Consider the following 27,336-nt stretch of genomic DNA (forward strand, 5'->3'; position numbering starts at 1 on the left):
GTTTTACTTTATAACGAGCCAAGAGGGTCTCAACTTCTGCTTTGAATTGAGATCCCTGGTCACTAATTAGTTTGTGTGGAACTCCATATCTACAAAATATGTTTTGTTTGAGAAACTTTGCGACATGTTTAGAAGTGATATTCACATAAGAATCAGCCTCAATCCACTTAGTAAAGTAATCGATGGCTACTAGTACGTATTCGTGTCCTCCTGTCCCTGTTGGAGAAATTTTGCCAATTACGTCAATTCCCCAAGTCGAGAAAGACCAAGGGGAAGTGAGGTTGTACAGTTCGGATGGTGGAAAATGTTGTAAGTTAGCGAACATTTGGCACTCTGACATTTCTTGACATATTGTATGCAATCATGTTCCATAGTGGACCAATAGTACCCTTGTCGTGAGATTATCTTAGCAAGCATTTTACCGTTCATGTGAGGTCCACAAACACCTTTGTGAGTGTCTTCCATAAGGCGTGTGAATTCTGGTTGGTCTATACACAATAAGTTTTGACCGTTAGGTCCCTTTTTGCATAATTGACCATCTAATAGACCATATTAGGCTGCGAGTGTTCTCAAGGCTCGTTGGTCTTTCGATGAAGTATTTTAAGGATATGTGTCATGAGTAATATATTGGAGGATATGATCATACCAAGGATTGTCTCCTTCGATGTCATTTATTTCCTCTATTGCGTTGCAATACGCTGGTTCTTCTCTTCTATCAACGCATAATGGCATCATATTTAAGTGATCTGGAATGTTGATCATTGAGGCTAATTTTGCTAGCGCATCGGCAAATTGATTCTCATCCCTTGGGAGATATTTAAAGTCAATATGATCAAAATGCTCGATGAGTTGCTCTAGGTGTGCTTGGTATAATATCATTGTGGAGCTCTTTATTTTCCATTTTTTAAGTATATGATTTATTATCAAATTGGAATCTCCATATACTTCTAATTTTTGCACACCTATGCTAGTTGCTGCTTCTAGTCCAATAATGCACGCTTCACATTCCGCGGCATTATTAGTAACCTCAAAGTCTAGTTTAATAGAGATTGGAGTACGTGCTCCCTATAGACTTATGAGTAACACTCCCACACCACATCCTTTGTGATAAGATGCGCCGTCGAAGTACATTACCCATTTGTCATCTTGTGTCATGAGAATCTCTTCATCCGGAAGATGAGTAGCTTCTGCATGACTTGTTTGAATAGGATGTTGGGCCGAAAAATCGGATATGACTTTTCCCTTTATTGATTTTTCAGGGATATATTTTAGTTCGAATTCGGCCAACATTACCAACCACTTGGATATTCTTCCTTGTATGGGTGGTTGTTCAAACAAATACTTTATCGGATTTTTTTGTGAAATCGCATGAGTGGTGTGTGGAAGCATATAATGTCGTAGTTTTTTAGTTGCCCACACTAATGCTAAACTTTTTTTTCCAAGGTGTTATATTTTGTTTCATATTGGATGAATTTCTTACTTATGTAGTATATTGCACGCTTGACTTTTTCTACCTCTTGTGCTAACATGGCCCCTGTGGCTGTGTCTGTGACTGTGATGTATAGCCTAAGAGGTAGTTTGGGTACTGGTGGTGCTAAAACTGGTGGACTTTTGAGATAATCTTTGATTTTCTCAAAGGCCTTTTGGCATTGATCGTCCCATTCATGTTTTTCCTCTTTTTTCAATTTTTTAAATATTGGCTCACACGTCATTGTCAATTTGTTGATAAATCGACTAATATACTGTAGTTTGTCAAGGAATCCCCTAATTTCTTTTTCTGTTTAAGGGGGAGGCATATCAACAATTGCCTTTATTTTGTAGGGATCGATCTCAATACCATGTGTGCTTACTACGTATCCGAGTAACTTGCCAGAAGTTACTCCGAAGGCGCATTTTTGTGGATTCAATCGCATTTTATATTCTTTTATGCGAGTGAAGAATCTGTGTAAAGCTTTTATATGTCCTATTCGTTCTTTGGAATTCACAATCATATCATCCACATACACTTCTATTTCTTTATGCATCATATCATGCAAGAGAGTCGTAGCCGTTCGTTGGTACGTAGCTCCTGCATTTTTTAGACCAAATGGCATGACTGTATAGCAATACGTACCCCCGAGGGGTAATAAAGCATGTCTTTTCTTCATCTTCTTTTGCCATTAGTATTTGGTTGTAACCTGCGTATCCCTCCATAAATGATAACATCGCATGTTCAGCCGTGTTATCTACCAATATGTCGATATGAGGTAGAGGAAAATCGTCTTTAGGGCTAGCCTTGTTCACTATAAGAAAATCTTTATTTAGCGACTGATTTTTGCGACCGTCATAATATTAGTCGCTATTATATAATATTGCGACCAACAGAGACTTGTAGTCGCAATGTTTGCGACTATTTTAGGGTTGGTCGCTACGTGGTCGCAAATTCAGCGACTGAATGTAGCAACTACGACATTGTTAGTCGCTAAAGTGTTATATTGCGACCAATAAAGACTAGTAGTCGAAAATTTTGCAACTAGTTTATGGTTGGTCGCTGCGTTGTCGCAGAATTAGCGACCAAAGTTTGCAACTACATCTTTATTAGTTGCTAAAATGTAATCTTGCGACTAAGGGAGACTAATAGTCGCAAGTTTTGCGACTGATGTTTGCGACCATCTTATTAACAGTAGCTATAAAGGTGATCTTGCTGTGATGACTGATGAGAAATTTTGCATTTGTTGTTGAGTCGGTTGCTACATAGTCGCAAATTTTGCGATTATCTCTGATCATTATTACTTTCTAAAGTGGACTCTGTCAATTGTGGGAGACTAATGGTCGCAACATGTGCAATTATTGGTATAATTTTTTTGTGCATAGTTAGTAACTACTTTTATGATTGACCTTTATAAATTTTTTTTTTTTGTGCATTGTTAGTAACTAATTTTATGATTGACCTATATAAATAGATTTAAGGCCTGTTCATTTCAGCTTAATTATTTCAGTTCAGTTCAGTTCAGTTCAGTTTAGATCAGTTCAACTCTAATCACTTCTGTTTAGCTCCTAATTTTTTCTATCACATAAAATATTCAGTTAAGTCCAATTCAGTTCAACTACAATTAGTTCAATTCAGTTCATTTCAACTTAGTTTAGTAAATGTGAACAAACCCTATACAATAAGGGCTTGTTCTCATTAACTAAATTGAGCTGAACTGAACTGATTGGAGCTGAACTGAACTGATTGGAGCTGAACTGAACTAAATTGAGCTGAAATGAATATTATATGAGAGAGAAAAATTAAGGATTGAACTGAACTGAACTGATCGGAGCTGAACTGAACTGAACTGATTAGCTTAGAGCTGAACTGAACCGAACCAAACTGAAATTAAGTAAATGTGAACAAGCCCTAACTTTTTGTACATACTACGTACCATCTTTTATATCAATAGATATGTGATTATATTATACGAAAATTGATTATAACATTATTATGAAGGTGTACATTTATCACCCAAAAGTGATTATATCATTCAGAAACTGACTATATTATTCTCAATGTAAATGTATTGTTCAAAAAGTAAATGTATTATAAAAAAAAAGTATAAAATAAAAATTATATCATTTTAAAGATAATTATATCATCCAAAAGATAATTATATCAGCCGACTAAATTATTCAAAATGCAACTATATCATTCAAAATATGGCTCTCAACAAGATTATTAAATCATCTAAATTATATCATCTCGAATGTCATTAAATTGTTTGGGAGTGTTAAATAATACTGGGTCAACAAAAATTTTAGTGTAGACAAGGTCCATACAACACATTCTACATACTTATTGTTGTGATTCATTAGGAATAGATTATATACTTGCTGAAAGATACGAAGTATATGGAGTGTCCAAAAGCTTTTGATTGCATGGAGACATTAACATATGTTGAAACCAATATAATTAGGCTAGCTTTAACTATTTCCCCACCCTACTCTTGCCAGACCTATATGTACAAGATTAGGGATGACAATTGGTCGGGCCTGGGTTGGTTCTAACTATGATTTTTATTAATTTTTTATAATTTTGTATATATACTATAACTTTATAACTAAACTACTACTTCAAAATAATAAAAGACGCATTGCCATCACTATACAAGATGGTAAGTTTAAAAAATAGTTAAGATACAATTTCATTACAACACAATGACCGAACCCCTCAAGCAACCTCTAACCGAGTAACTTGAGTAACTCCTGACCGAACCCCTAAAGTAACCCCTAACCGAGTAACTCGAGTAACTCTTAACCAAGAAACTCGATCGAGTAAAACTAGCCACACGGTGTGGACAACGTAACCACATATAAAAATTTACCTATATTTAATGTTTTGTATCTCTAAAAAAATGATGGATATTTATAGACCAGAATAGATATATCTAGACTAAAGTTCTAAAAGTTAATACAAGATCACCTTATATAATCAAAGAAAAAAAAGTCTTATTCTCCGTATTATTTTATATGAAGAGATATACTTTGAATGCCAAATTAATAGCATTATATATGAATCCAATACAAATATCTTTTTACTTTTTTTTATTAAGCTAGTATTATTATAGAATTGTAATCAGATAATTTTTTTTTATATTGAATTTTTTTTATGGAAATTCTTCTCATAATAAGTAAAATATTTTAAGGTTTCTTTACATTAAAATAAATTAATGAATGACAATTTAATGTATTGACCAATCATTATTTTTTTAATAAAAAAAAAGCTGGTTTAAGCCCTTTTTTTCACAATTTATTTCTTTTCTTTTCTTCCACGTTTTATTCCTCAGTCATTGTTTTCAAATTCTTCTATCTAGTGGAGTCGTGGTTGCGTGCTTGCAGTTTCACTCCCGTGTTTCGTGCATTGTACTGTGCCTAGAGCTTTTTTTCACCATCGTTGAGCATCATCATCCTCTCGCTTCTCAATCCCTATGCAATCTCTCTTATTTTTTCCTCTCAACTTAATAAGAGAACATACAATAGTTACAATTCAATAACTGCAAGAAGTAAGTGCCCAGTGCCCTAAGTTTTTTTAATTTTTTTGTTTTTTATGTTATTTATTGCTCTTTGTGTTGTTTGATTAGAGTTCAATCTACAATCTTTGATTGTTGTGGTTTTATTAATTTTGTTAAGAAAAAAAAATATAAAAAAACCAAATTTAAACCCTAGTTATTTAGATTGTGATTGTTTGTAGTTTACATATTATAATTTTAGTTACAAAATTTATATATGCAAGTATTGAAATTGACTCTTGTTCTTGTACTTGTGAATATTGTGATCATCTCTGTTTACATTGTACACGAGTACGCTACTGCTGATATAGTGATATAATGATGTTTAATTTCTTGCTTTTTCTTTTTGGTGGGATATAATTAAGGCTTTATGTTAAATGTCTTTTTCTAGACTTTTAGAATTTTTTATATCTATATATTATATATGATCGATTTATTGATCAAGATTAATCTTACTCTATCTGTGACACATAATGATCTTTTGACTTTTTTTATGACCCCATCTCAATCTTGGTTCAACCTCTTAATTACATGAATTATTGCACACTTATTCTATAATTCTAAATGGATTGTTATACTCTATACCATTTTCTCATTATGTTTATACGTAGGTCGCATTGTACGAGGTGATAATCGAAGGAGGTCAAGAACAAGATAACCTTGTGGATCGTGGAGCTTAATTCACATATTCTGCACTTTTGTGTTTTTTATTCGCCTCTAGACGATTAAGGTAATACCCTCGTGCTTTGGCTTATGATTGAAGTTTACATGGTCTCCAATATTACATAAGAAACCTACTGTTAAATTTTGTGCAGGAAATAAATCCATTGTCTTTGTTTTTATTTATAGTATATATATTGAAAGTTTGAAACTCTAATTTAGTATTGAAACTCTAGTAGTTTTATTGTACTTGTGATCAACTACTGAATTATAACATACTATACATTATTCTAGATTTAAGAATTTTATTCAACTATTATACTTTGTGAATTATATTGACAGCAAAAGCTATTACTTATCATTAGAGTGACAATCTCATACAATTTGTTTTCTTACACCAAATCATTGCTTGGACTTAGGAAATTAACAAATATATACACTAAATGTAGTAATATTTAATATAATGAATTTATTACTTGAATAACATTTTGTGATTTATTCTCATAATATTTTAATGTTAGGGTCATGGATAGGTCGAATCGAAAATGGATGTATGAGAGATGTGAAGGTAGATTACTAAAGAAAGAATTTATAAATGGCGTGCGGGGGTTTATTGATTTTGCTAAGAACCACCAAGATTATCAAGGTTCTACAAAGATTAGATGTCCATGCGTTAAGTGCAAAAATATGACATATTTAGATGTTGATAGTGTTAGAGAGCATTTGTACAAAAAAGGATTCATGGATGATTATTTTGAATGGGTTTGCCATGGGGAAGATTTTGCTTGTTTAGAACAAACAAATGATGCAACAAATCCTTATGTTGATATGGTGATGGATGCTTTTGGTCCAATTGATTGTGATGAAATTCCTGATGAGCTTGAGCATATTGAAGAAGAACCCAATCCACAAGCTAACAAGTTTTTTGAGATGTTAAGGGTAGCACAAGAACCTTTGTATGAAGGAAGTAGGTTATCTGTTTTAGAGATGGCTTCAAGGATAACCAACTTGAAGTGTGAGTATAACTTGAAGTGTGAATATAAGGCATTTTGCGACTATTTAGGTCAGTCGCAATAGTGCATTATTCTTGTAGTGGTTGAGGTCCCTAAAGTCGACACACATGCGAACTCGTCCATCCTCTTTAGGGACTGGGATGATGTTTGCTACCCATTCTAGGTAATTACATACGCGAATGAAGCCAGCGTCTAGTTGATTTTGTACTTCTTCTTTTATTTTCAAAGCGACGTCAGGTTTCATTCGTCGAAGTTTTTGTTTTATTGGTTTAGAAGTAGGGTTCAAGGGAATGGTATGTTTCGCAATTTCCCTATCTATTCCAGGCATGTCCTTGTATGACCAAGCGAACACGTCTTCAAATTCTTTGAGCGTCGATACAAGGATCGATCGCTCTTCCGGATTTAAAGTTAAGCCAATTTTGGCTTCCCTTTTGTTTTCATTAGTTCCTATATTGATTGTTTTGGTTTCTTCAATTACAGGATTCTTTTGTTCTCGTTCATTCATCAATTCAACCAATTTGTTAATATTTTCATCTTTATTAGATTGATTATTATAGCATTCAAAAGATTCAAGAGAAGGCATATACTTAGAAATAGAGCTCATATTATTGAAATCAAAAGAAAGTACATCAAGAGAAGAATCCTTTTTGGGTTCTTCGTCCTTAGAACTACAAAATAAAGACTCAGTAATGGCCACAAGGCCTAAACTTTGAGCTTCCTTAAAATCTAAAGTAGACTCATCGTCAGATTCTTCAAACATCTTCCCTTCACCAGTGATGATCTCCAGTTTATCCCCTTTGTGGTTAGTCCATTTGAAAGATTTCCTCCATTTATGCTCGAAGGTTTCATTAGAAGGGGTGATCAACGAGGTTGGGTCAAAGTCTTCATCTTGGATGGCATTCTAATTAGTCATTGCAGCAACATGGATTTGCTCTAGTCCAAATAGCTAGTTGAATGCTTTCCTATCATAGCACCCTGGAGTTGGGTGTTTTGATTGAATAATTTCAAAATCGTCATTCAAGAAGTAGCAATCGTGGAATATTTTGAATCCAGGCTTCTTGATACCTTCTAGAACCAGTGGTTCTGGAAAGTCATAACATGGGTAATCTTCTCCCTCCCTAATGAATTGTCCATTAAGGGTTTGATTTTAGGATGGGAGTAAAGTAATTATCCCTTTCTTATTGTTGTCTCTACGTGCTTTGATTTTAGCATCGTGAGATTCTAGTTCTTCTTTGGTTGGTTTGTATTCCAATCCAAAAGAGAAGCTTTTCTTTGGGATAGGAAGTAAAAGAGATTTCTTCAGTCCTATTCCCAAAGGCATCCCCGGAAAGTAACTACTCTTAAATAAGATGTTGTTTACTATTGGGGTGGAGTATGGGTCAAGCTTGAATGGTTCTTCAAGGCTTTCCTCCATTTCTAGTGTGCAAATTGCCTCCGCGGCAAATCCCCACATGTCCTCTTCATCATTATCATAGTTTATTTCTAAAAGTGATTGATCATTTATTGCTATTTTGAGAGGAGAAGCATGTATAGTCATAGGAAGACCTTGATAGTTCAACCTAATCATTTGATGAAGTGAGGATGGTATTACACCAAGCTCATGTATCCAAGGACATCCAAGAAGAAGATTGAATGTAGGTTTAATGTCCATGACATGAAATTCAACCATCTTTTGAATTGGGCCTGTGGTAATTGGTAGCTTAACAGTTCCACACACCGATCTCCTCGAGTTGTCATAGGCCCTAATGCTTTGTATTATTGATTAGAAATCTTTTTATGTATTAAGGCCTAAGTATTTTGTATTTCATAATGGGCACACATTTACAGCTAACCCATTGTCTACCAAAGTAAGAGGGATGTTGTATCCCTTGCACCCCACAGTTAAGTATAATGTGTTGTTGTGGGTAGTGTCTTTTGAAGGCAAATCATCACTAGTAAAAATGATTGATTTGTCAGATTTCTCGCTAGTAAGCAAGCTAACGAGATACTGGGGAGTTGTGTCCGTACTTACAGACAAAGCCGTTAGAGCATTCATAAGAGAATTCCTATGTTTTTAGAAGTACTTAGGAGTTCCCAAATGCTAACATTCGCCTTGGATTGGCGAAGTTGTTTGACCAATGGATCTTCCACCTCAAGTGGAGGTGGTGTTGAGTTTTGAACTTGACCTTGAGTTTGATTTTGAGTGGTGGAAGATCCATTTGATGGTGCTTGATAAACTCGCCCAGAACGAGTTAGATGATCTATCTCATTTGGGTTAGTTGTAGGACTAATGAACCAACTTTCTTCTAAAGGCTTTGAGTGTGCCTCCATTTCAAGATGCTCCATGAGTTGTGCTTGATGCCATTGCTCATCCAAGGAGAGATTTGATAAGTCTTGTGATTTTCCCAAGAAATGATCCCAATCAAGCGCTCCACTTGTCTTATTTTGTAGACAAGGTGGAGGTGGGACGGCGGCGTACTTAGAGACATACAAGTCTTGAAAGTCGTCATCCCATAACCCACACACTTAATTAGTTGCCCCTATGAGTGTTGTGGTTAGAGGCTTCCCTTAGTCCAAAGGATTGAACGTATCACTTCCCATATGATCCTCATCAATGTGAAATGTCCCTAATGGGGATACATTGTTGTTAGGTTTAGGCGTGGAAATTCTCCCATCGTCTACTAAATCTTGTATCTTGTGTTTTAGGACATAGCAACGTTCGGTATCATGCCCAATGCCTCTATGATAAGTACAATAGGCATTGTCATCCCATTGAGCGTATCTTCTTTCTAGTGGAGTGGGTGGCGTTGGCCCTGTTGGTACAAGTAAACAATTTTCACTTAATTTTTCTAACAACTCCTTGTAACTCACAAGAAATTGTGTAAATCTTCTTTCTTTTGTCCACCTCTTTCGAGGATCATTACTGTGATATTAATTTGTGCTATTATATTGTGTAGAAGTTGCAAATACATCAATAGAGGATCAAGTATTATCATTCCCCTTCTTGTATTTATTCTTAGGTTGATGATGATGAGGCTTATTTGCTTTTTCTTTAGCAAGATCATCTTCAATCCTAGTAGCCACGGAATAGACCTTTTGAAAAGTGTCTAAACCAAGGTAGCGTAGATGTTTGTTGTACTTTTCATGACAATTGTCAATGAACTTTTGTACTAACTCGGGTTCAGGTGGCCTTTGGGAAAGGTGGGCCGCCTTTTCTCGCCATCTACCATAGAAAGAAAGGAAACCTTTATCGTCACCTTGCTTAAGCATCTCGAGTTCACGTAAAGTCGATTTGAACTCTACGTTACTCTCATATTGGGTGATGAAAGCCGAAACTACATCTTCCCATGTTGTCTTGAATTTTGCATCTAGCCCATAGTACCACTCTCTCGCGCCTTGGTCTAGAGATAAAGGGAAAGTCAAATCATAAAGCTTAGGATCAACTCCCTTTAATGCCACGGTGCCAGTAAAACACATTAAATGATTTTTTGGATTATAGGTCACCTTGAATATTAGCAAGTCCGTAGCTACGAACTTTTCTGGCAAAGCAATTCATGTGGGAGGAGCAAACTTTTCTGCGTCAAAGTACTTGTTCCCCATCGTAGAATGAAGAACAAGCTTCTCCAACGACTTTTCTTTGATGGAAAATTGTTCCATCTTTTGTTGCAAGGCTAAAGTTTCGACATTTTTCTTTTTAGCCTTTTTAAGTTTCTTAATTCTTCTCTCCTCAGCTTTTTGAGCCTTTTCTTCTCTCAAACGAGCAATCTCTTCTTGAAGTTGCTCTATGGTTGACATTGTTGTTGGACTAGAATTAGTTGTTGAGGGAAGGTGGTTTGAAAGGGGTAGATTGTTTGATGGTAAACGTAGAATGCGAGCGCCCGGGAGACTTCGTTCCCAAGCTTGGAAACCGACCCTAAAAGAAGTACGAAAGGATAATACGCTTGTTTAGGAGACGAAATAAGAAGAAAGGAAGAAAAACGCAAGATGTATTCGAATGGATAACACCACCTTTAAACAATTATTTGATTAAAGATATTGTTTGAACGAATCGATTTGTTCTTCAAAGAATAAAAAAGGTTCGTAACAGTAGGCGCGCGCAAGTAACCAGGTTGCGCGCGGAAGGCACGCGCATCCTTGGCTCTTGCGCTGGACGTGGTCGCGCAACTTAATGAGTTGTGCGCGCCACCTGCTCGTGCAATTTTTTTTTTAAATTCGAGCAACTTTTTTTTTTTTTGTATTTCATTTTTTTTATTTTTTTCTTTTTTTTTTGATTTTTTTTATGCTACCCCTCGAATACGACTCAAAATTACGAAGGGACAACTTCGTAATTGGGAACCTAAACCAAGTTAAAAGGAAGAAAAAAGCTATCCTAAACACGTCACACATAGTCATGTAATCACATAAGCATACAATAAGCCAAGGTTCACACAGTGCATTTCTAAGGTCGTAAGCTTGGGTGTCCAAAGGTACCATATCTTAATGAACGATGCACAAATCAATCACTCAACATGTTGACTTATGACATAGTCCTCCCAACATTTTGTTGGCGATATGGGTGGGATGATTGTTATTGATTTCGGGGTAGAAGCCTAGTGTTGGCAACCCCTAGTCAATGAGCCAATGCCCAAAGGTTATAATGTGCTATGATTATGCATGATACAATGTTGCTTGTTTGGTTTTTACTTTTATGAAAAAGGAAGATATTATGCGTTCAAGTCTCGCTCTCTAACCAGAGATTATCCAAGTTAATTCTCGTTACAACCCATAGGCAACCTAGTGTTGGAAACCTTGGACCATAACTAAAAATTAATCTTGTAACCTCTAAGTCCCCAGTGGAGTCGCCACTGTAAGGAGGGTGTTCCCATCGTAGGGGATCTTTCTCCTTAAATGCCCATGGCCCTTTAAAAGCCTAGGACTTTACACTTGTTAGGGTGTATTAGGATTTGAAATCCTGACTTTTTGGGGGACCTTGAATTAGAAATGATCCTATCATCACGCTTTTTTGTAAGAAACAAGTAGGAGTCGCCAATGAGTTTTAGGAAAACTCATAAACCTCGTTCATGCCTTTCTCCCAAGTAGAATTCAAGGGATAATTAGCACGAATCGTAAGTTTACCCAAGCCAAATTGGTCTACATGTACCAGAAATGAGTTTGGGAGCGAGGGTACTAAAATAACGTTCCTTTTAGGGAGGAATCGCTATTCTAGCCCTAGTTACGGCCTCTACTAGCTCTTCTTTTTTTATAATTTCATCACCAAACAATATATGCAACGTGGTACCTAAAACTAAGTTAGTTGATTTTATTTACACGCACTAATCACGTAGAAATTATATTGCAAAAGTCGTTATTCTTATTTAATCAATATTCGTGAATAGAACGAAATAAATAAGATTTGCCTTGGCTTAAGTGATCAACCAACAATTAATTATCCAATCCTATTCTTATTTAACGCAAGATACTATGTGACATTAATTAATTAAAGGTTTGTTTAAAGTGATCAAACAACATTAATTAATTAATTAAAGTTATTTTAAACAAGAACAAAATGGTGATTAATCTAAGTGCTCGGGAATTTACCACTTCTCTTTGCTAGATTTTCGTTTAGAACATTTATGGACTCCTTCTTGTTCGGGAACCTCCACCGTAGTAACAAGTATTAAAGGGGGTGAGTGTTTAGGACAAGAGGGTTTGGTAGTTCACAAGTTCACAAAGTTTCTACCAGAGTTTTAGGTTAATTTCTGTCTATTTGAGCCTCGTATTAAGCCCCTATTTATAGGGAATGGGTACGATTAGGGTTTTGAACATTTTGCCGCAGCAGGTGTCGCGCGCATCTGAATAGGTTGCGCGCGACAGCCCAGCGCAAGTGGATTGGTTGCGCTGCTATAGGCAGCACAACTGATTGTCTTGCGCGCAGTACTATGGTAAGATTTGATTTTATATTTTTATGAAATTCTAAATCTTCCGCAAGCGCATCACTGGCAATTGCGCTGGGTGTTGTGCGCAACTGAATAAGTTGCGCTCGCCAGACCAGCGCGACTCATTGAGATGCACGCGGATTTCTCTGCGGTAGCATTGATTTTTTAACCTAGGCGCCTCTAAATCCGTCATTTTTAGGTTTTAAGCTCAGGCTTAAGCCTAATTATGATCGGACTTAGTTGATTGGACCTTAATGCATTTGTTTTTGGGTTAGGCTAGTTATTTTTATGTTCTTGTGATTCAATCAGTTATCCATAAGTGTTCTTCACGTTAATCCAACACGAAGATGGTTTTATTTATCGTCATTGCACTTCCTGTCGGGACAGGAGGCCAAAAGTAGATGTCTACATACTCAAATCAAACTAAACAACATGCATGAAAACCTTTATCAATCAATTTTATTACAATACAAGAACTACTCAAATTCCCAAATCAATCACAACAATCAATTATACAAGCTTCACCCAAACCCTAGCAAGCAACTACTTACTAACAAACATGATCAAATCAATGAAAGTGAATGAAATCAAGAATCAACAAATATTGAAGAACAACTACAATAATCAAGAATCAATCATCAAAACCAAATCAATCAAACGTGAAATTAAACAAAGCAATAAGATGAGATAGAGTTAGAAATGCTCATTGATAATTGAGAAGGTCTTCAATACAATTGTCACCCTTGCATCATCAATATCCCAAATCACCATTGAAATCTCTCACTTTCTCTCTTTAAATCTACTCCTAAAACTAAAGACAGAAACTCTCAACTAAGCTAAAATTATGAGGAAAATAATATGTAAAAACTTCACTCCAAAAATCGGGTCTTAAAGTATTTATAAGAGGCGGGAAAATGAAGTCAAAACGAACTAAAAAGCAGAGTGGCGTGCCCGCGCTGCGTTGAGTGTGCGCGCCCACACATGTGGGTTGCCCGCACGCGCTCTTTTGGGTTCCTTCAACGCTTCGAAACTTCGCGTGCTCGCAAATGGTTCCTCGTGTGCGTACGCAATATCTTCATGATAGTCACCAAGTATGGAAGATTCAAATGGAGTTTACGGTGGGTTCAACACCATAATTTCATGAAAGCGCGGCTTGAGAGCGCAAGAGCTAGAACTTAGAGCATGCACTTTCTTACTTCTTGAGCTTTCCCAACGCTATAGCTTGCTCCAAAGGCATCTTCTAACTTGGTAAGCCACCAATATCAAGACCCGAACCTCATATAATACCTACACTTACAACCACGAAAAAAGAACAAATAAAGGAGCTAGAAAACACTAGAAAATCCACAAGAGTGGACAAAAATACGAAATAAGAGAAAATAAGGAAAGTAAAGAGAAAATGAATAAAGCTAAGCATTTATTAAGGAAGAAAACTATGAAAAGAAGGTAAAAATAACCTAAAAACTCATCATGCTCGCGTTAACTGTCCTAGTTATGAGAAATTTACAACAAATGTTCACTGTACAATAATTAATATACACCTGTAGACACCCAAAAGTGTCTCCCCAAAACCAAACCCGATGATGAATACCTTTCACGTCGAATCATAATCGAATGAAGTGAAAGTGTGGAAAGTTTAGTGTTGCGATTAGTTTTTATTTCTTTTCTTTCTCTCTGTTTTCGAAAACCTATTTTATGGAAATAGCCAATCCAGTTTAGTTTGGTCCATGGCAAGGGTTTGATAATAGTGTGGTTGGATTGGACTCGAAAAGAGCTTTCCAACGATATATTATAAGCCCAATTCCGATGAATAATGAGGAAGTTATGGCCAAAATACTAAATTGGGCCCGGTTTGGCTTTTATATGTGGCCCAATGATCTAGAGGAGAGCCCATTATGATTTATGATTCCTAATGCAATTAGGATTGATTATAGTCTTTTAGAATTTTCTAGAAGGTTCTTTTGAATCCTAAAGTGATTAGCATTGATAAATGAGTTTTATGAGTCTTATTTAGAATAAAAGAAGCGTTTTAAATAAAATTACAGTTTTACCCCTCGTACGCTAAGTTTTATCAGAAATAGGAAAACGTGTAGAAAAATTGTCTGCAGCGCCGCACCACAAGCTGTCGCCTGGCGACAGGGGCTATTGCGGCGACAGCGTCGTGTTTTATTCCTTTTCGAACTCTGATTCTTTTTTTATCATATCCGGGCTGATTTTCGTTATAAATAGGGTCCTTAAACCTCCGTTTTCAATCATCTACAATTTACAATCATCAATTCTCATCTACAATCATCATCTTCTCTCTCTAAACTTTTCACAAACAAAATTCTGCATTCACAAGATCTAAACATACCTAGCCAAGTTCGAAGTTGCCTTCGTCCTAGACGTGAAAGGTTATAATTTCTGAGGGTTTGGTCCCTAATCTCTACTTCAATTATTTAATTTAATTGTTTGATTTTTTTATTTTCCTTGAAGTTACTAACGCGTGTATTTTGTTATTAGAAAGAGATACGAGGCATCAAAGTATGTAGTCTTATTGCTCTATTCTTGTAGAAAGCATGTTTATTATTTATTAATTCTTAGCATCATGTTAGGATGTTATTATTGCTTTCTAGTATCATGTTTAGGGTGCTTCCTATGCTTTCTAATATCATATCAATATCATGTTAGGGCTAAAGCTTTGATCTTTATCGTTTAGTGACATGCTAGGGTTTGTTATTAATCTTGTTAGTATCATGCCTAGGATCTTGCTAATATTATGCTTTAACATGATTATTTTGTTATTATAGTTATTGTTTTTACAATTATGATAATTATGATTATTATTATTATGATTATTATCATGTTGCTTGATGTTTATTCATTGTTATTGTTTGATCACGCCTTTTATGCATTTTTAAAGGAAATTTGTACTTGTAATCACGCTTAATAATATAATTAATAATCTTGTTTAGGGTTAATATGATTATAATTCAAGTGATCACCAGTAATAGTTTTATTTGTGCATTAATATTCAACCAACATAGATAAACAGGTTTAGGGTTAATCTGTTGATTGCATGTTAGTCAGAAAGCGCACATGAATACGAGAAGAATAAAGTAGAGAGGCCTATTATTAGGGTAGGTTCAATCTCTTTTAGATTGGATTTGTACCTTCATCCCCGAACACCAATCTTGGTTCCAGACCTATTGGAGTTGACGATCTCATGGATCGTTAAGGGGTGTAACCTTCACCTCGTGAACGGTTTACAAGTTCCTAAAACTTGTTGGCGACTCTTTTGCTCTAACTTCCTTCCCTTTGGACGCCACCATGCTTAAGTTTATGATCACAGTGGGGTTCAAGTGTGGGATAATACTTGAAATATTCCCTACAACACCCAATTTTTGTAAAATTTTATGTTTACAACTTTACATCAAGCTGAGATATTTTTGTATTAGATTTTGACAATATCAACTTTTGACTTTTTACAATTAGAATTTGATAGGTTTTACATCAAATTTTGATATTGTTAGAGAAATATTAGCTCTATCTTGTTTAAAGACTTTTACTATACTACATCAGTTTAAATATTTACAATTATGTTGAGACTCATTTAGATTCAATTAAATTTAGATCTTCATTACTTAGAATCATTTAAGAATTCATATATATATATATATATATAATTCTTTTTTTCCATGATATTGTAATAGGAAAGTTTACAATGGTATTGTAAGTTACATATATTGTAAATAGCTAAAATTAAAATCAAATCAGAAGATACATAATTACATGAATATTGTGATATATAGAAAATCATAACTGCAAAATTAAATTATTTTTATTATTTAAATTTGTTGATGATAGATTTACTCAATGTGTTTTTTTAAAAAAAATTATAAGTTGGTGATATTCAAATAAAATATAATTTATATTTGTGCTCTTAAAAAAAACTATATTTATGACTAGGTACATGATAAAATTAAATTATGACAAATAATAATTTTCATATATGGCTAGCCACACCTTGTGGTTGAGGTTACTTATTCAAGGGTTACTTATTCTGGGGTTACTTGGTCGACAGAGGTTATTCGGTCGGCAGGGGTTACTTGGTCAGGGGTTACTCTCACACAAAAAATGTGCTAATAAACCGAATAACCCCAAAATAAGTAACCCTTGACCGATGATTGAGTAACCCCTACATAAATAAGTAACCCTTGACCGACGACTAAGTAACCCCTACATAAATAAGTAACCCTTGAATACCCCGGCAAAACGCGCTAACCGACTAAGTAACCCCAAAACAAGTAATCCTTGACCGACTAAGTAACCCCTGAATAGTAACCCTTGACCGACTGAGTAACCACTAAGAAATAAACCCTCAATAAGTAACCCCAGCGAAAATACGCTAACCGATTGAGTAACCCCAAAATAAGTAACCCCAGCGAAAACTCGCTAACCAACCCTAGGTCAAGTAACTCTTGACTGAATGAGTAACTCCTAAATAAGTAATCGTTGAATAAGTAACCTCGGTCCCACAGTGTGGCCAATCGCACAGAAAAAGCACTGAATATTTAAATACTACCTCCGTTAACTATTATTTGCAACAAAGGAATATTTTATATCTCACAAATAATACCCCTTTGTTGCAAATAATAGTTAACGGAGGTAGTAATAAATTTTGCCCATTTAAAAATATTAAATGTTATTAATGAGAAGTCAAGCATAATTGTCATTTTGAATATCTATCATTTAGAGTGTTACTTAATAATTTAATTATTTAGTGATACATATCATTAAAAGTGAGGTTGGTAGAAACAAGAAGTTAATAAATTTATTAATGATAATATATGTTATCAGTGATACATATTCATAAGGAAAGATCGCTCGAAATAATCTGACCTTTGCCTCATCCGCACAAAATAATCCCACCTTTCAATTATTTTTTAATAATCCGACCTTTAATACCAATCCGCTTTAAATGGTCCCAGTCGGTCATATAACTTTCTATAACAAGTTACATGACACGTGTCGTCATTTGATTGGTCTAAAAAATAAATTAAAAAAATATTAAATAAAAAAAAATTATACTTAATAATTAAGGAAAAATTGCCACCATTAATCCCAACTTTGCCTCAGCCGCCAATATTAATCCCAACTTCATTTTATTTATTCCCTATCACTCCCAACTTTATACCTATTAATTTTTATCACCCCAACCGGTCATCCAACTTAATATTACAGGTTACAAGACACGTGTTAGCGTATAATTGACTTAAAAAATTAAAATTAAAATAAATAAAATTAAAAAAACACATTCTCTTTCCTCCCTCCTCCCCCTTCCCTCTCTGCACTACCTCCACCACGGCCACCGGCAACTAGACGCCGGCAGCATTACCTCCCTTACCCCCACCTCCGTATCGCCGCCTCCCTGCCCACCTCCCCGCTTCCCCTTCCTTGCGCACTTCACGCACTCAACAGACCGGCATGAACCCTACCACCTCCCTTTACCCTAGAGCCGGCACGACCCCTACCACCTCCCTTAACCCCTTCGAGCACCACGAATTCTAGCAGCCTCAAATCTTTCCCCTTTCCCCTTTCAACTTCGAGGATTCCAGCAGCCCTAAACCCTCAAACGACCATGAAATCGGCCGATTCAGGGTTGAAATCAACCATTCAGCTCCAAAATCGACCGATTTCAGCCGATTTAGCCATTTTGGTGGTCGTTTTCAGGGAGAGGCGGTTGTTTTTTGGTGGGGAAAGGTAGGTTTCCCGATAGTCATGGGCTAGGAAGGGGGTGCGCCCGGCATCGGAGATGGGACAGGGGCTGCGCTGCGCTGCATGTGGTGGGCTGCCAGTGGTTGGGGCTGAGAGAAGGGGAAGTGGTGGTGGTAGAAGAGGTTGAGGGAGTGCTGCTGGGGATTTTTTTTTTTAATTTTTTGTTTATTTTTTTTTAATTTTTGACCTATTGTGTAGTGACACGTGTATAAATAATTACAAGTCAGCAAAGTTTACTTCTTCAATCGGTTCCAAGTAACTTCGGAGTGATAAAAATTAATAGGGTGCAAAGTTGGGAGTGATAAGGAATAAACGAAAGTTGGGATTAATAATGGCAGACGGAGCAAAGTTGAGATTAATCACGACAATTTTTCCAATAATTAATTAAGAAAACCACTTGTTTCATAAAACTAAAAATTAAAAAAAAAAAAACACCCCCACCAGCCTAACCACCCTCCACGGTTGTCCACTCCCACCAACCCTCCCCGTTGCCTGCCGCCCGACGCCGGAGTGCTGCGCCGACTTCTCTCCCTGTTGAACCGTCGACTCTTTTCCCCCTCCCTCTTCCACCAACCACCATCGAAAAAACCCTTCATTCCCCATTCCGATCCCGACCTTCCTCCCCTTCCCCTATCCCTTATCTGACTCCCTCTGTAGTACCCTTCATGATTGCTTTAAAAGGATTTTATATACTACTCATATCAACAAGATGCATCTTCCTTTTAGGGAGCCCATATGCTACGATACTCCGTAGTTAAGCGTGCTTGGCTGGGAGTAGTCTTGGGATGGGTGACCTCCTAGGAAGTTTTCTCGGGGTGCGCATGAATGAGGACAAAATGCGCCGGAATGACTTGTGTTGGTCTGTGGGGACAGTTGTTGGCCCTTGATGCGCATTTCGTGGGAATAGGCCCCTCCTTAATTTGTTTGGGGTCGGGGTGTTACAATTTATCTTTACATTGCTTGATTTCCTAATTAGCTCGATTATCATGAATGCATGTTGATCCTCATTCCCTAGCGTTTCATTTGTTTGATTTAGTAGTTGTTTAGTATTGGTTACCCTACTCTTCACCTTTAGTTCGACCTGGCTTAGGCGCACATTGAAAGCACTTGAGCATAATCGTTCCTAGTGGTTCGACCCTTGACTTACCTCTATACATGTATTTAGGTTTGTTATTTTGTCTGGCACTAGGGAGAATTAATCAACGACCTAGTTTTCCCTATGTCAAAGCATCATAGGCTCATAGCTAGCCATATCTGAAAGTTCTTTCGGTTTGGCGTTGTTAGTAGCGTTAGTTAGGGAAAATATGTAAACAAATTTATTTAAGGGTATAAACGTCCACACGCTATTTTTAAGAGTTAAAAGAAACAATTGACATTAATGAGGGTAAATATGTAAATAAACATTTTTAGGGACATAATCGTCTCAACACTATACATAAAGTGTGGTCATACTTTTAAAAGGGGTAAATACATTAATAAACATCTTAGGGGCTTAATAGTCTCAATATTATTCATAAGAGTTTACTCATACTTTTAAAATAAGAAGATAAGGATAAGGGGTAAATACGAAAATAAACATTTTAAGGGTATAATAGTCTCAACACTATTCATAAGAGTTTACTTAAACTTTTAAAAAGGTAGGAAAACGATAAAAATTACCTCCTAAAATGATCAAAAGTTACACCAGTATGTATAAAAGTTATCAAATACAAATAAAATTATCTAAGCTTTATTGGTAAACTCATACTTTTCTTAATGATTGAAAATCAAATCTTAGTGATTGAAGTACTTATATTCCTTATAACCCATTGCCTATTTATATTAAAATCGTATCAAGTTTAAAATTACCTAAAAAAGAAGACAAAAGTTACCCTAGTATACTTTTTTTTGAGAGAAACCCTAATATTAATCGTTGTACACTAATATTATTGTATACCAGATTGTACACAAATGTTTTTAAATTATAAAAATCTATATGAAAACGTTACAACTTAATATAAAAATGTCAAAAAGTCAACCCAAAACCTAAGCTATCCAACCATACCCGACCTGACCGACTCGTTTGATGAGGTCAAGTAAATAATCTCAACCCGGGTGCGTGAAAGCGGCCTGAAACTCTCCTCACCTCACACACACACGTATACCAACCAAGGCAAAGTGGGAGCACCATTCTCTTACAATTGACAACAACAGTGTGATTGATAACATCACCAATTTTACCATGGTTTTTTCCCTCAAAATAAACAAAAATTAACTTCCAATTCCAAACTTTCCTCTTTCGATCATTCTTTCTCATATCCTCTTTTTCTTCCTAGATCTTCCTCATTTCTGGCAACCAATTCCTATTTCACTTTAAATAAACTACAATACTTGGTCATACCATCATCATCACCAACAGCAAACAATTTCAATTCGACTTTCTTCTTCTTCCAAGATTACTTTACCTAGATCCACCTACTTTAATTAATCCTTGAAATTCAGGTATTTTTTTCCTGTAATTTTCAGTTTAATTTTGGTAAATTATCTGAATTATTCATAATTGTTTTTCACGATTTTGTTTGGTGGGTCAACCCCCCAGTTTAGGAATTTTTCTGGGTTCAAAATTTTATTTTCTGGGATTGTTGAATTTTGGTGAATCGTTCGAGTCAACTCAATACAAATGCCGGAAGAAGATCTTGTGGATATAAAGTTCCGGTTATACGATGGATCAGATATTGGTCCGTTTCGTTACTCTTCTGCCTCGACTATTGAGATGTTGAAAGAACGAATTGTGTCCGAGTGGCCTAAAGGTTTGTCTTGAATATCTATTTAATTTCATTATTTCATTGATTTTTTTTTTTCGCTTTTTATGCAGTTAAAATCATCAGTTTTGTATATTATATGGTTTTTATTTGATGATAGTATTGGTTTAAATTTCCCAGAATTGTGGATGAGAAGAGTGATTTTAGTTATGAAATTTATGATCTAGTCCTTGTTTGTGAACTTGGCTGTTTTCGGGGTTGCCGGTTTTGGCTTATAGAATTATGCAGTTTTATTTTTAGTTGGTTTTTGGCTTGATGAAGGGGGTGGCTTGTTGGGGCGGTGTAAAGTGCTGATTGATTGAATTAGGATTAGTTTGTTAGCTTCGTATTGAATAGAGTGGAATTGTGATTACTTGTACCCTTAAATATACGAAGCGCAAATTAAAGGAAAAGATTGCAAGGATGTCCATTCTGAAGTTTTTGTTCATGTCTACTGTCTGTATGTATGAATATGTAGGATAGGATGGCAATTCTAATGGTTGACACATTGTTCAAGCGTATTTATATGCAAAATAGTTTGTTGGCTCCTTGTATCAAAAGTTATTTTTGGGGTTGAATTCAGAGGTTATTTGAATTATGCAGTTATAGGTTTTTTATCATTGAAGTGTGGCTAGTGGGGCTGTTAATTGATTGGTTTAAGAGTATCTTCAATGGTTGTAGCAAGGGACTTGCTTGCAATTTAGAAAATTCCCTAGCTATTAGCTTGACAGTTGGAGCTAAAAAATGAAATTAGTTTGGAAAAAACTTGTCAAAAAGAAGGGTTGATATATGAATATAATAAAATTTAAAAAGCTAATCAAGAAATTAAGGCTTATTTAAATCCCAAGCTAGTAGCTAACCATTGGGGCACAAACTAGTTATAAAAGTAATTAGTTTAAAATCTTGTGTGGCATATCAAGCTAATTTGCGGATAAGTTTACCATTGGAATTGTTCTTAGTTTGTTGGCTATGTATCTAGAATTTAAATTGTAATTATTTGAGCAACTCCAATGGTAAGCTAATTAGCAAATTAGCTTGTTATGCCATACAAGATTTTAAGCTGATTTTTTTTGTAGCTACTTTGTGCTCCAATGATTAGCTAGTAGCTTGTGATTTGATTGAGCCTAAATTTGTTAATTAGCTTTGTACATTTAATTTCATTAATGTATCAACCTATCTTTTTGGAAAATTAATTCGCTAATTTAATTTTTTATCTCTAATGGTTAAGCTAATATCTAGGATATTTTCTAAATTGCAAGCAAGTCCCTAGCTACTACAATCATTGGAGTTGCTCTTAGTACCCTTTAATATATGTTACAGTTATTGTTCTCATAAGCTTCCAGTCATGTTAGCCATCTCTTATCTTCATCAGTATAACAAGGTGGAGATCGAATGGTTCATGCATCAGTTCTTGCATCATTATTTTTTTATTTTTTATTTTTTTTTTTTTTTTTTTGGGACTGAATTCAGAAATTGCTTTAGTATTTAGTACTTTTGCTCCATCTCATCGGAATTTGAGGTGTAGCCTTTTCATTAAAAAGAAGCTGCTGTCTTCACTTGACAAAACTGTGGGTTAAGGAGACATTAATTTCATACCACTGTCATGAACGCCCAAAATGGTCAGTTCTCTAGGACTAAGATTGGCACCAGGCATCCTATTGTAGTGATTGTCCTAGCCTCTTATGATGGGTGGGTGTGTGGCAGTGTGGATGTGTATTTAATTTTTTATCATTTCTTTGTGCAGTTACTATGAATACTATCTACTTATTGTTTGTTAATTGGTGTTTATCTTTCTGTAGATAATATATGTTTCTTTTCCAATGCTTAGCTACTAGGAATTTATGTTTTTTTGTTTCTGATGTTTCCTCAGGAAAAACTGTTGTTCCAAAAGTGGCAAATGAGATCAAATTAATAAACTTTGGTAAGATTCTGGAGAATAATAAGACTGTTGGCCAGTGTCGGGCACCTTTTGGTGAGCTTACTGGTGGAGTCATGGTTATGCATGTTGTTGTACAGCCATCTCAAACAAAGACTAAAGCAGGTGCTTTCCTTTTTGTATGGCTCTTTAATTTTTAGTCGAATTTTTTCTATGGATACTATCTTCTCTTTAAACAATTGGAGATCTAATCTTCTGGTATAAGTTGATACAGAATATCGTATAATCTGCAATTTCAGATCCTATGCATAAATTTTCCTGGATAAGTTAGTAGCCATTTATTTTGATTGCGCAATAGATATTTTATCACTATTCCTTATATGTAATCTATATGTTCTGGCATTAGTCTTCTGGCTTCCCCTGCCGGATTGGTTATGACTTAAGACGTTACGTGTGTTATTTGTTGCTTTCTGTTCGTTTTCTATTATGTAAATTATCATTGACTGTGGTCCTAAAAATGAGTGCAATGTATTCTAAATTTTGTGAACTATAATGTGCATCCTCTTTTTAGAGGTCAACTGTATCATTCAATTATTTGATTACTATGGTCACTGGATAGTTGATTTTTTAGCACATGCACTCATATAATTACAACAACTGGAAATGCTTATTGTTTGTGTAACCTTTAAAGAAAGGTAGAAAGACATAATTGTATCAGTGAATGTGAAGAAGAATGAACTATTGTTAGGTACTGCAAAGCTTCTCTCCAAGTTTTTTTTTTTACTTCCAAAGCATTAGGTTTTGATTTCTATTATTTGTTTACCTACTGATTGTCTGGGGCCTAGGGAGAATGAACATACAGATAATTGTCTAGCCTCACTTACTGGATGCCTGGATTCATCTCCACTAACCAAACTTGAAAACGAGACTGGGACCATGCAAACAAATATTTCATAAGTGTGGCAGTACATTCTTGCAATTGATTGGATTTTGCCTCTATCTAAAATTAATATGCGACGTTTTACTTTAATGTTCAAAACTTCCTAGTTTGAGTTTGATAAAAAAAAAAAAAAAAAAAAAAAAAGAAAAAGAAAAAAAAAAGTATATATTAAACGAGTTTGATGTGAAATAACACAACTTCAAATTTTTAGGAGTATTTACATACCCTTTGTTCTTTTTTGTTTGTCCCATTTGCAAACTTCATTTTGAAATAAGAGGAATTTTATTAATAAAAAATTTATATCAGAAAAAGTAGTCATTTGGATTTTCGTAGATTTGTCTCAATTTGTTCGTCCAAAATGTCAATTTTTTTTTAAGTTGAAGATGTTTGATTTTGTTTGTTGGAAACTGTGCAATAAGGAAATGTGACAAACAAAAAGAAATACAATGAGTAGCTTTTACAAAAATAAATGATCAAAGTTGACAAGATTTAGTACAAAAAATTGTGGCATTTTTCTTGGCCGGGGGGGGGGGGGGGGGGGGTATACATTTCAACAATTATTAAGATTTTTGTTAATTCCTTTGGTCACATTGTGAATGGTGGCATATAATGCATTTATGCCTGCCTAGTGGCACAAGATAATACTATAAATCAATATATGGGAATCTGGTTCAGATACTTTTGTACTTTTGTGATCAATACTGCATTGTTTTGGCAGCTACTACCAGAATGCATTGTTTTGGCAGCTATCACCTGAATTTACAGAAATAATTCTCATCTACTAGAATAACTTGGTTCTTTATCCTCTTTAAGTGCTCCAGAGTTGACCATTTACTCCTTTAGCCTTTAACTATAAACCCTGATTCCTGATTGTGATCACTGGATGCTTAAGAATCTCAGGAGCTACATGTTAGCAGGAAACCTAGAAAGTCTGGACTCTGGACCGCTGGATTGCATTGAATACTCAGATCTAACTTAACTCATCTGCAAAGTCGCCTTGTACTAAATGAGCTTTTTAATCAGTCTTTTGAGTCCATTTTCAGTATGTGATTCCCCCGTATCTAACTTTCAAGTGTGTTATTGTTGTTCTGAGCAGAGAAGAAGATTGAAGAGTCAAAGAAATTTGTTTGCTCATGCTGCATTATGTAGGAATGAAAGAAGTCCCGTAAGTAGGTGGATATTGTGCATCAAGAGTGGGAGGCAGGAGGTTGCCGGAGCTTATATTAAAAGCTGTTCTTTCTCAGCAAGTTTTATCATTCTATCCTCATTGACAAGCTGCTGGCCTCCTGATTTTCTTGAAAGCTTTGCCTTTTTTTTTTTTTTTTATTTTATTTTTTTTAATTTTTGGTGTACCAGTAACACGAAGCTGTATAGAGCTATTTGCTGTAATGGAAAACCACAATCAACTGTGAAGAATATATAGCCGTTGTGTGCGTGTGACTGATGCTAAGATATAACAACAGTGTGTTCTTTCTTTTTGGAACAAAATCATAATTCATAGGTTCATTTATTCTGTCTGCATTCATCAAGTCTATTATGAAAAGTTCATGATTTTGTTATTCTTTACTGGATTCTCTGGTCACAATTTGGCAAAATTCACTTACTGCATATTTAGGTCTATAGAGAGCAACAGATTCTCGCCTAATTCAATCTTGAATTCTTAGGTCATATCACTTTAGACTTCTATTAACTATTACTAAAACAAAATATATTGGCATCATTAAGTGACACATGTCAAGTTTTTATGAAATTTTTTCCCGTCAAAATTATTTTTGCCATAATCATTTTTTTTTTTTTTTTTTTGAAGAATTCTTTTAAGACTATATAAATACAATATTTCTTTCAAAATTAATTAATGAGATTATTTAATCCGTGCAACGCATAGGACTAAACTAGTTATCAACTAAGCAATGTAACATTTATTTTTCTATACGGTTTTGGTCTTTTTTGGTTTTCCTAATGTGGATTGCTAAAAACTACTAACAAAAATGATCATCACCGCCAACATTTGGTGTGAATGGACAACCGTACCCTTATTACTCCACCACCCCTTTCAGCCGGCAATAACCACCACCACCTTGACCAACGACCCACCACACCCCTTCTATGACAACCCACCACCTCCCCTTACCAGTGGGAAGGTGGTGGTTTTTTTTTTATTTTTTTTTTATTTTTTTTATTTTTTATTTCAGGTAACTGCGGTAATTGGAGCCCAAAAGCGATTACCGTGCGCGGTAGCCAGAGCCCAAAATTGTTTACCGTGAGCGGTAATCGGAGCCCAAAATCGATTATGGTAACCGGTTTTGGGCTCCGGTTATCACGTACGGTAACCGATTTTGGGCTCCGGTTGGTACGGTAGTCAGGAAAAAAAAAACCACCACCTTCCTGCCAAAGAGGCCGGATAGGTGGTGGGTCGTCTTTGAGGTCAGGGCGGTGGTGGTCGTCGCCGATTAGTGTGGTGGTGGTGGTGTTAGTCGTTAGTGATTGGTGGCAAGAGGGAAGATAGTGGTGAAGTTCTAAGGATATGATTGTCCATTCATACTAAATATTGAAAATTTTGATCATTTTGAATAGCGATATTTAACCCCCCCTTTCACTAATTTCGTGTAGTTACTCAAAATTTCCAACATAATGTGGGAAATAATTTAGCCGGCTCTTCATAAGTAGTTTAATTTCTCTAGGAATTCTCATTCACACTAATTTCTAGGAAATAATTCGACTTGTAATTTTCATAATGTTAACCAAACATATTAAAACAATTTCCTAGAAATTTGATAAGAAGAATTATTTTCAATAAATTATAAACTACTCTAGAAAGTTAATTCTCATTGCAATTAAACGTGGGTCTCTAACTCTCTACGCACATGCGATGACCGGTACATTTAATCTAACTAGCCTTTCCACCCCTTCAATGCACGGGTTATTACCTAGGTTATTTTCTTGTAATGTGTTGTATATTTGTAATATATGTGTCGGTGTTGTTTTGGAATCTAATTAGGTATATATACATGGATGTTGTGGGGATATGAAATGACATATCAATTTAAGTTTTATTTTAAGTTTAGAAGATGAACAAACTATTTTATTGTTAATGTAATGTGCATTAATTAGTTTAACTATAATTTATTATATTTGAAATGAAACAATTCATTTTCTTACTTAAATTTGTAAGTTTTGGAATGCATAAAGAATTAACCATTATTTGTTTATTTTATTTTATTTTTTACGTTAAAAAGGGAATATAAAAAGAAAGATTAAGAGAGGTGACATGTGGCATATGATGATATGAATATATGAGAAATTATGGTGACATGTGGGTTAGTATAGATTTGCGGTTTGTGTTTTTAAATACTAAGTATAGATATAGATATAGATATAGATTAGGGCCGCTA

At 35.2% G+C, this 27,336-nt stretch overlaps 1 protein-coding gene across 2 annotated transcripts; it reads left to right on the plus strand.

Moving 5' to 3' along the window:
* The first annotated feature begins 20,556 nt into the window (after positions 1-20,556).
* On the plus strand, positions 20,557-25,463 carry LOC145567428 (membrane-anchored ubiquitin-fold protein 3-like). 2 transcript variants are annotated; one of them, XM_081626692.1, is made up of 4 exons: positions 20,557-20,829; positions 20,927-21,137; positions 22,999-23,169; positions 25,041-25,463. In XM_081626692.1, the coding sequence occupies exons 2-4, from the start codon at positions 21,008-21,010 to the stop codon at positions 25,091-25,093; spliced, it is 354 nt and encodes a 117-aa protein (XP_081482818.1). In that variant the 5' UTR covers positions 20,557-20,829; positions 20,927-21,007; the 3' UTR covers positions 25,094-25,463. The 2 variants fall into 2 exon arrangements, with proteins under 2 accessions (XP_081482818.1, XP_081482819.1); XM_081626693.1 differs by having other exon boundaries at positions 20,932-21,137.
* The last annotated feature ends 1,873 nt before the right edge of the window (positions 25,464-27,336 follow it).

The sequence above is a fragment of the Chenopodium album genome, chromosome 11, assembly GCF_948465745.1.
Source record: "Chenopodium album chromosome 11, dcCheAlbu1.1, whole genome shotgun sequence".
Classification (NCBI taxonomy): domain Eukaryota; kingdom Viridiplantae; phylum Streptophyta; class Magnoliopsida; order Caryophyllales; family Amaranthaceae; genus Chenopodium; species Chenopodium album.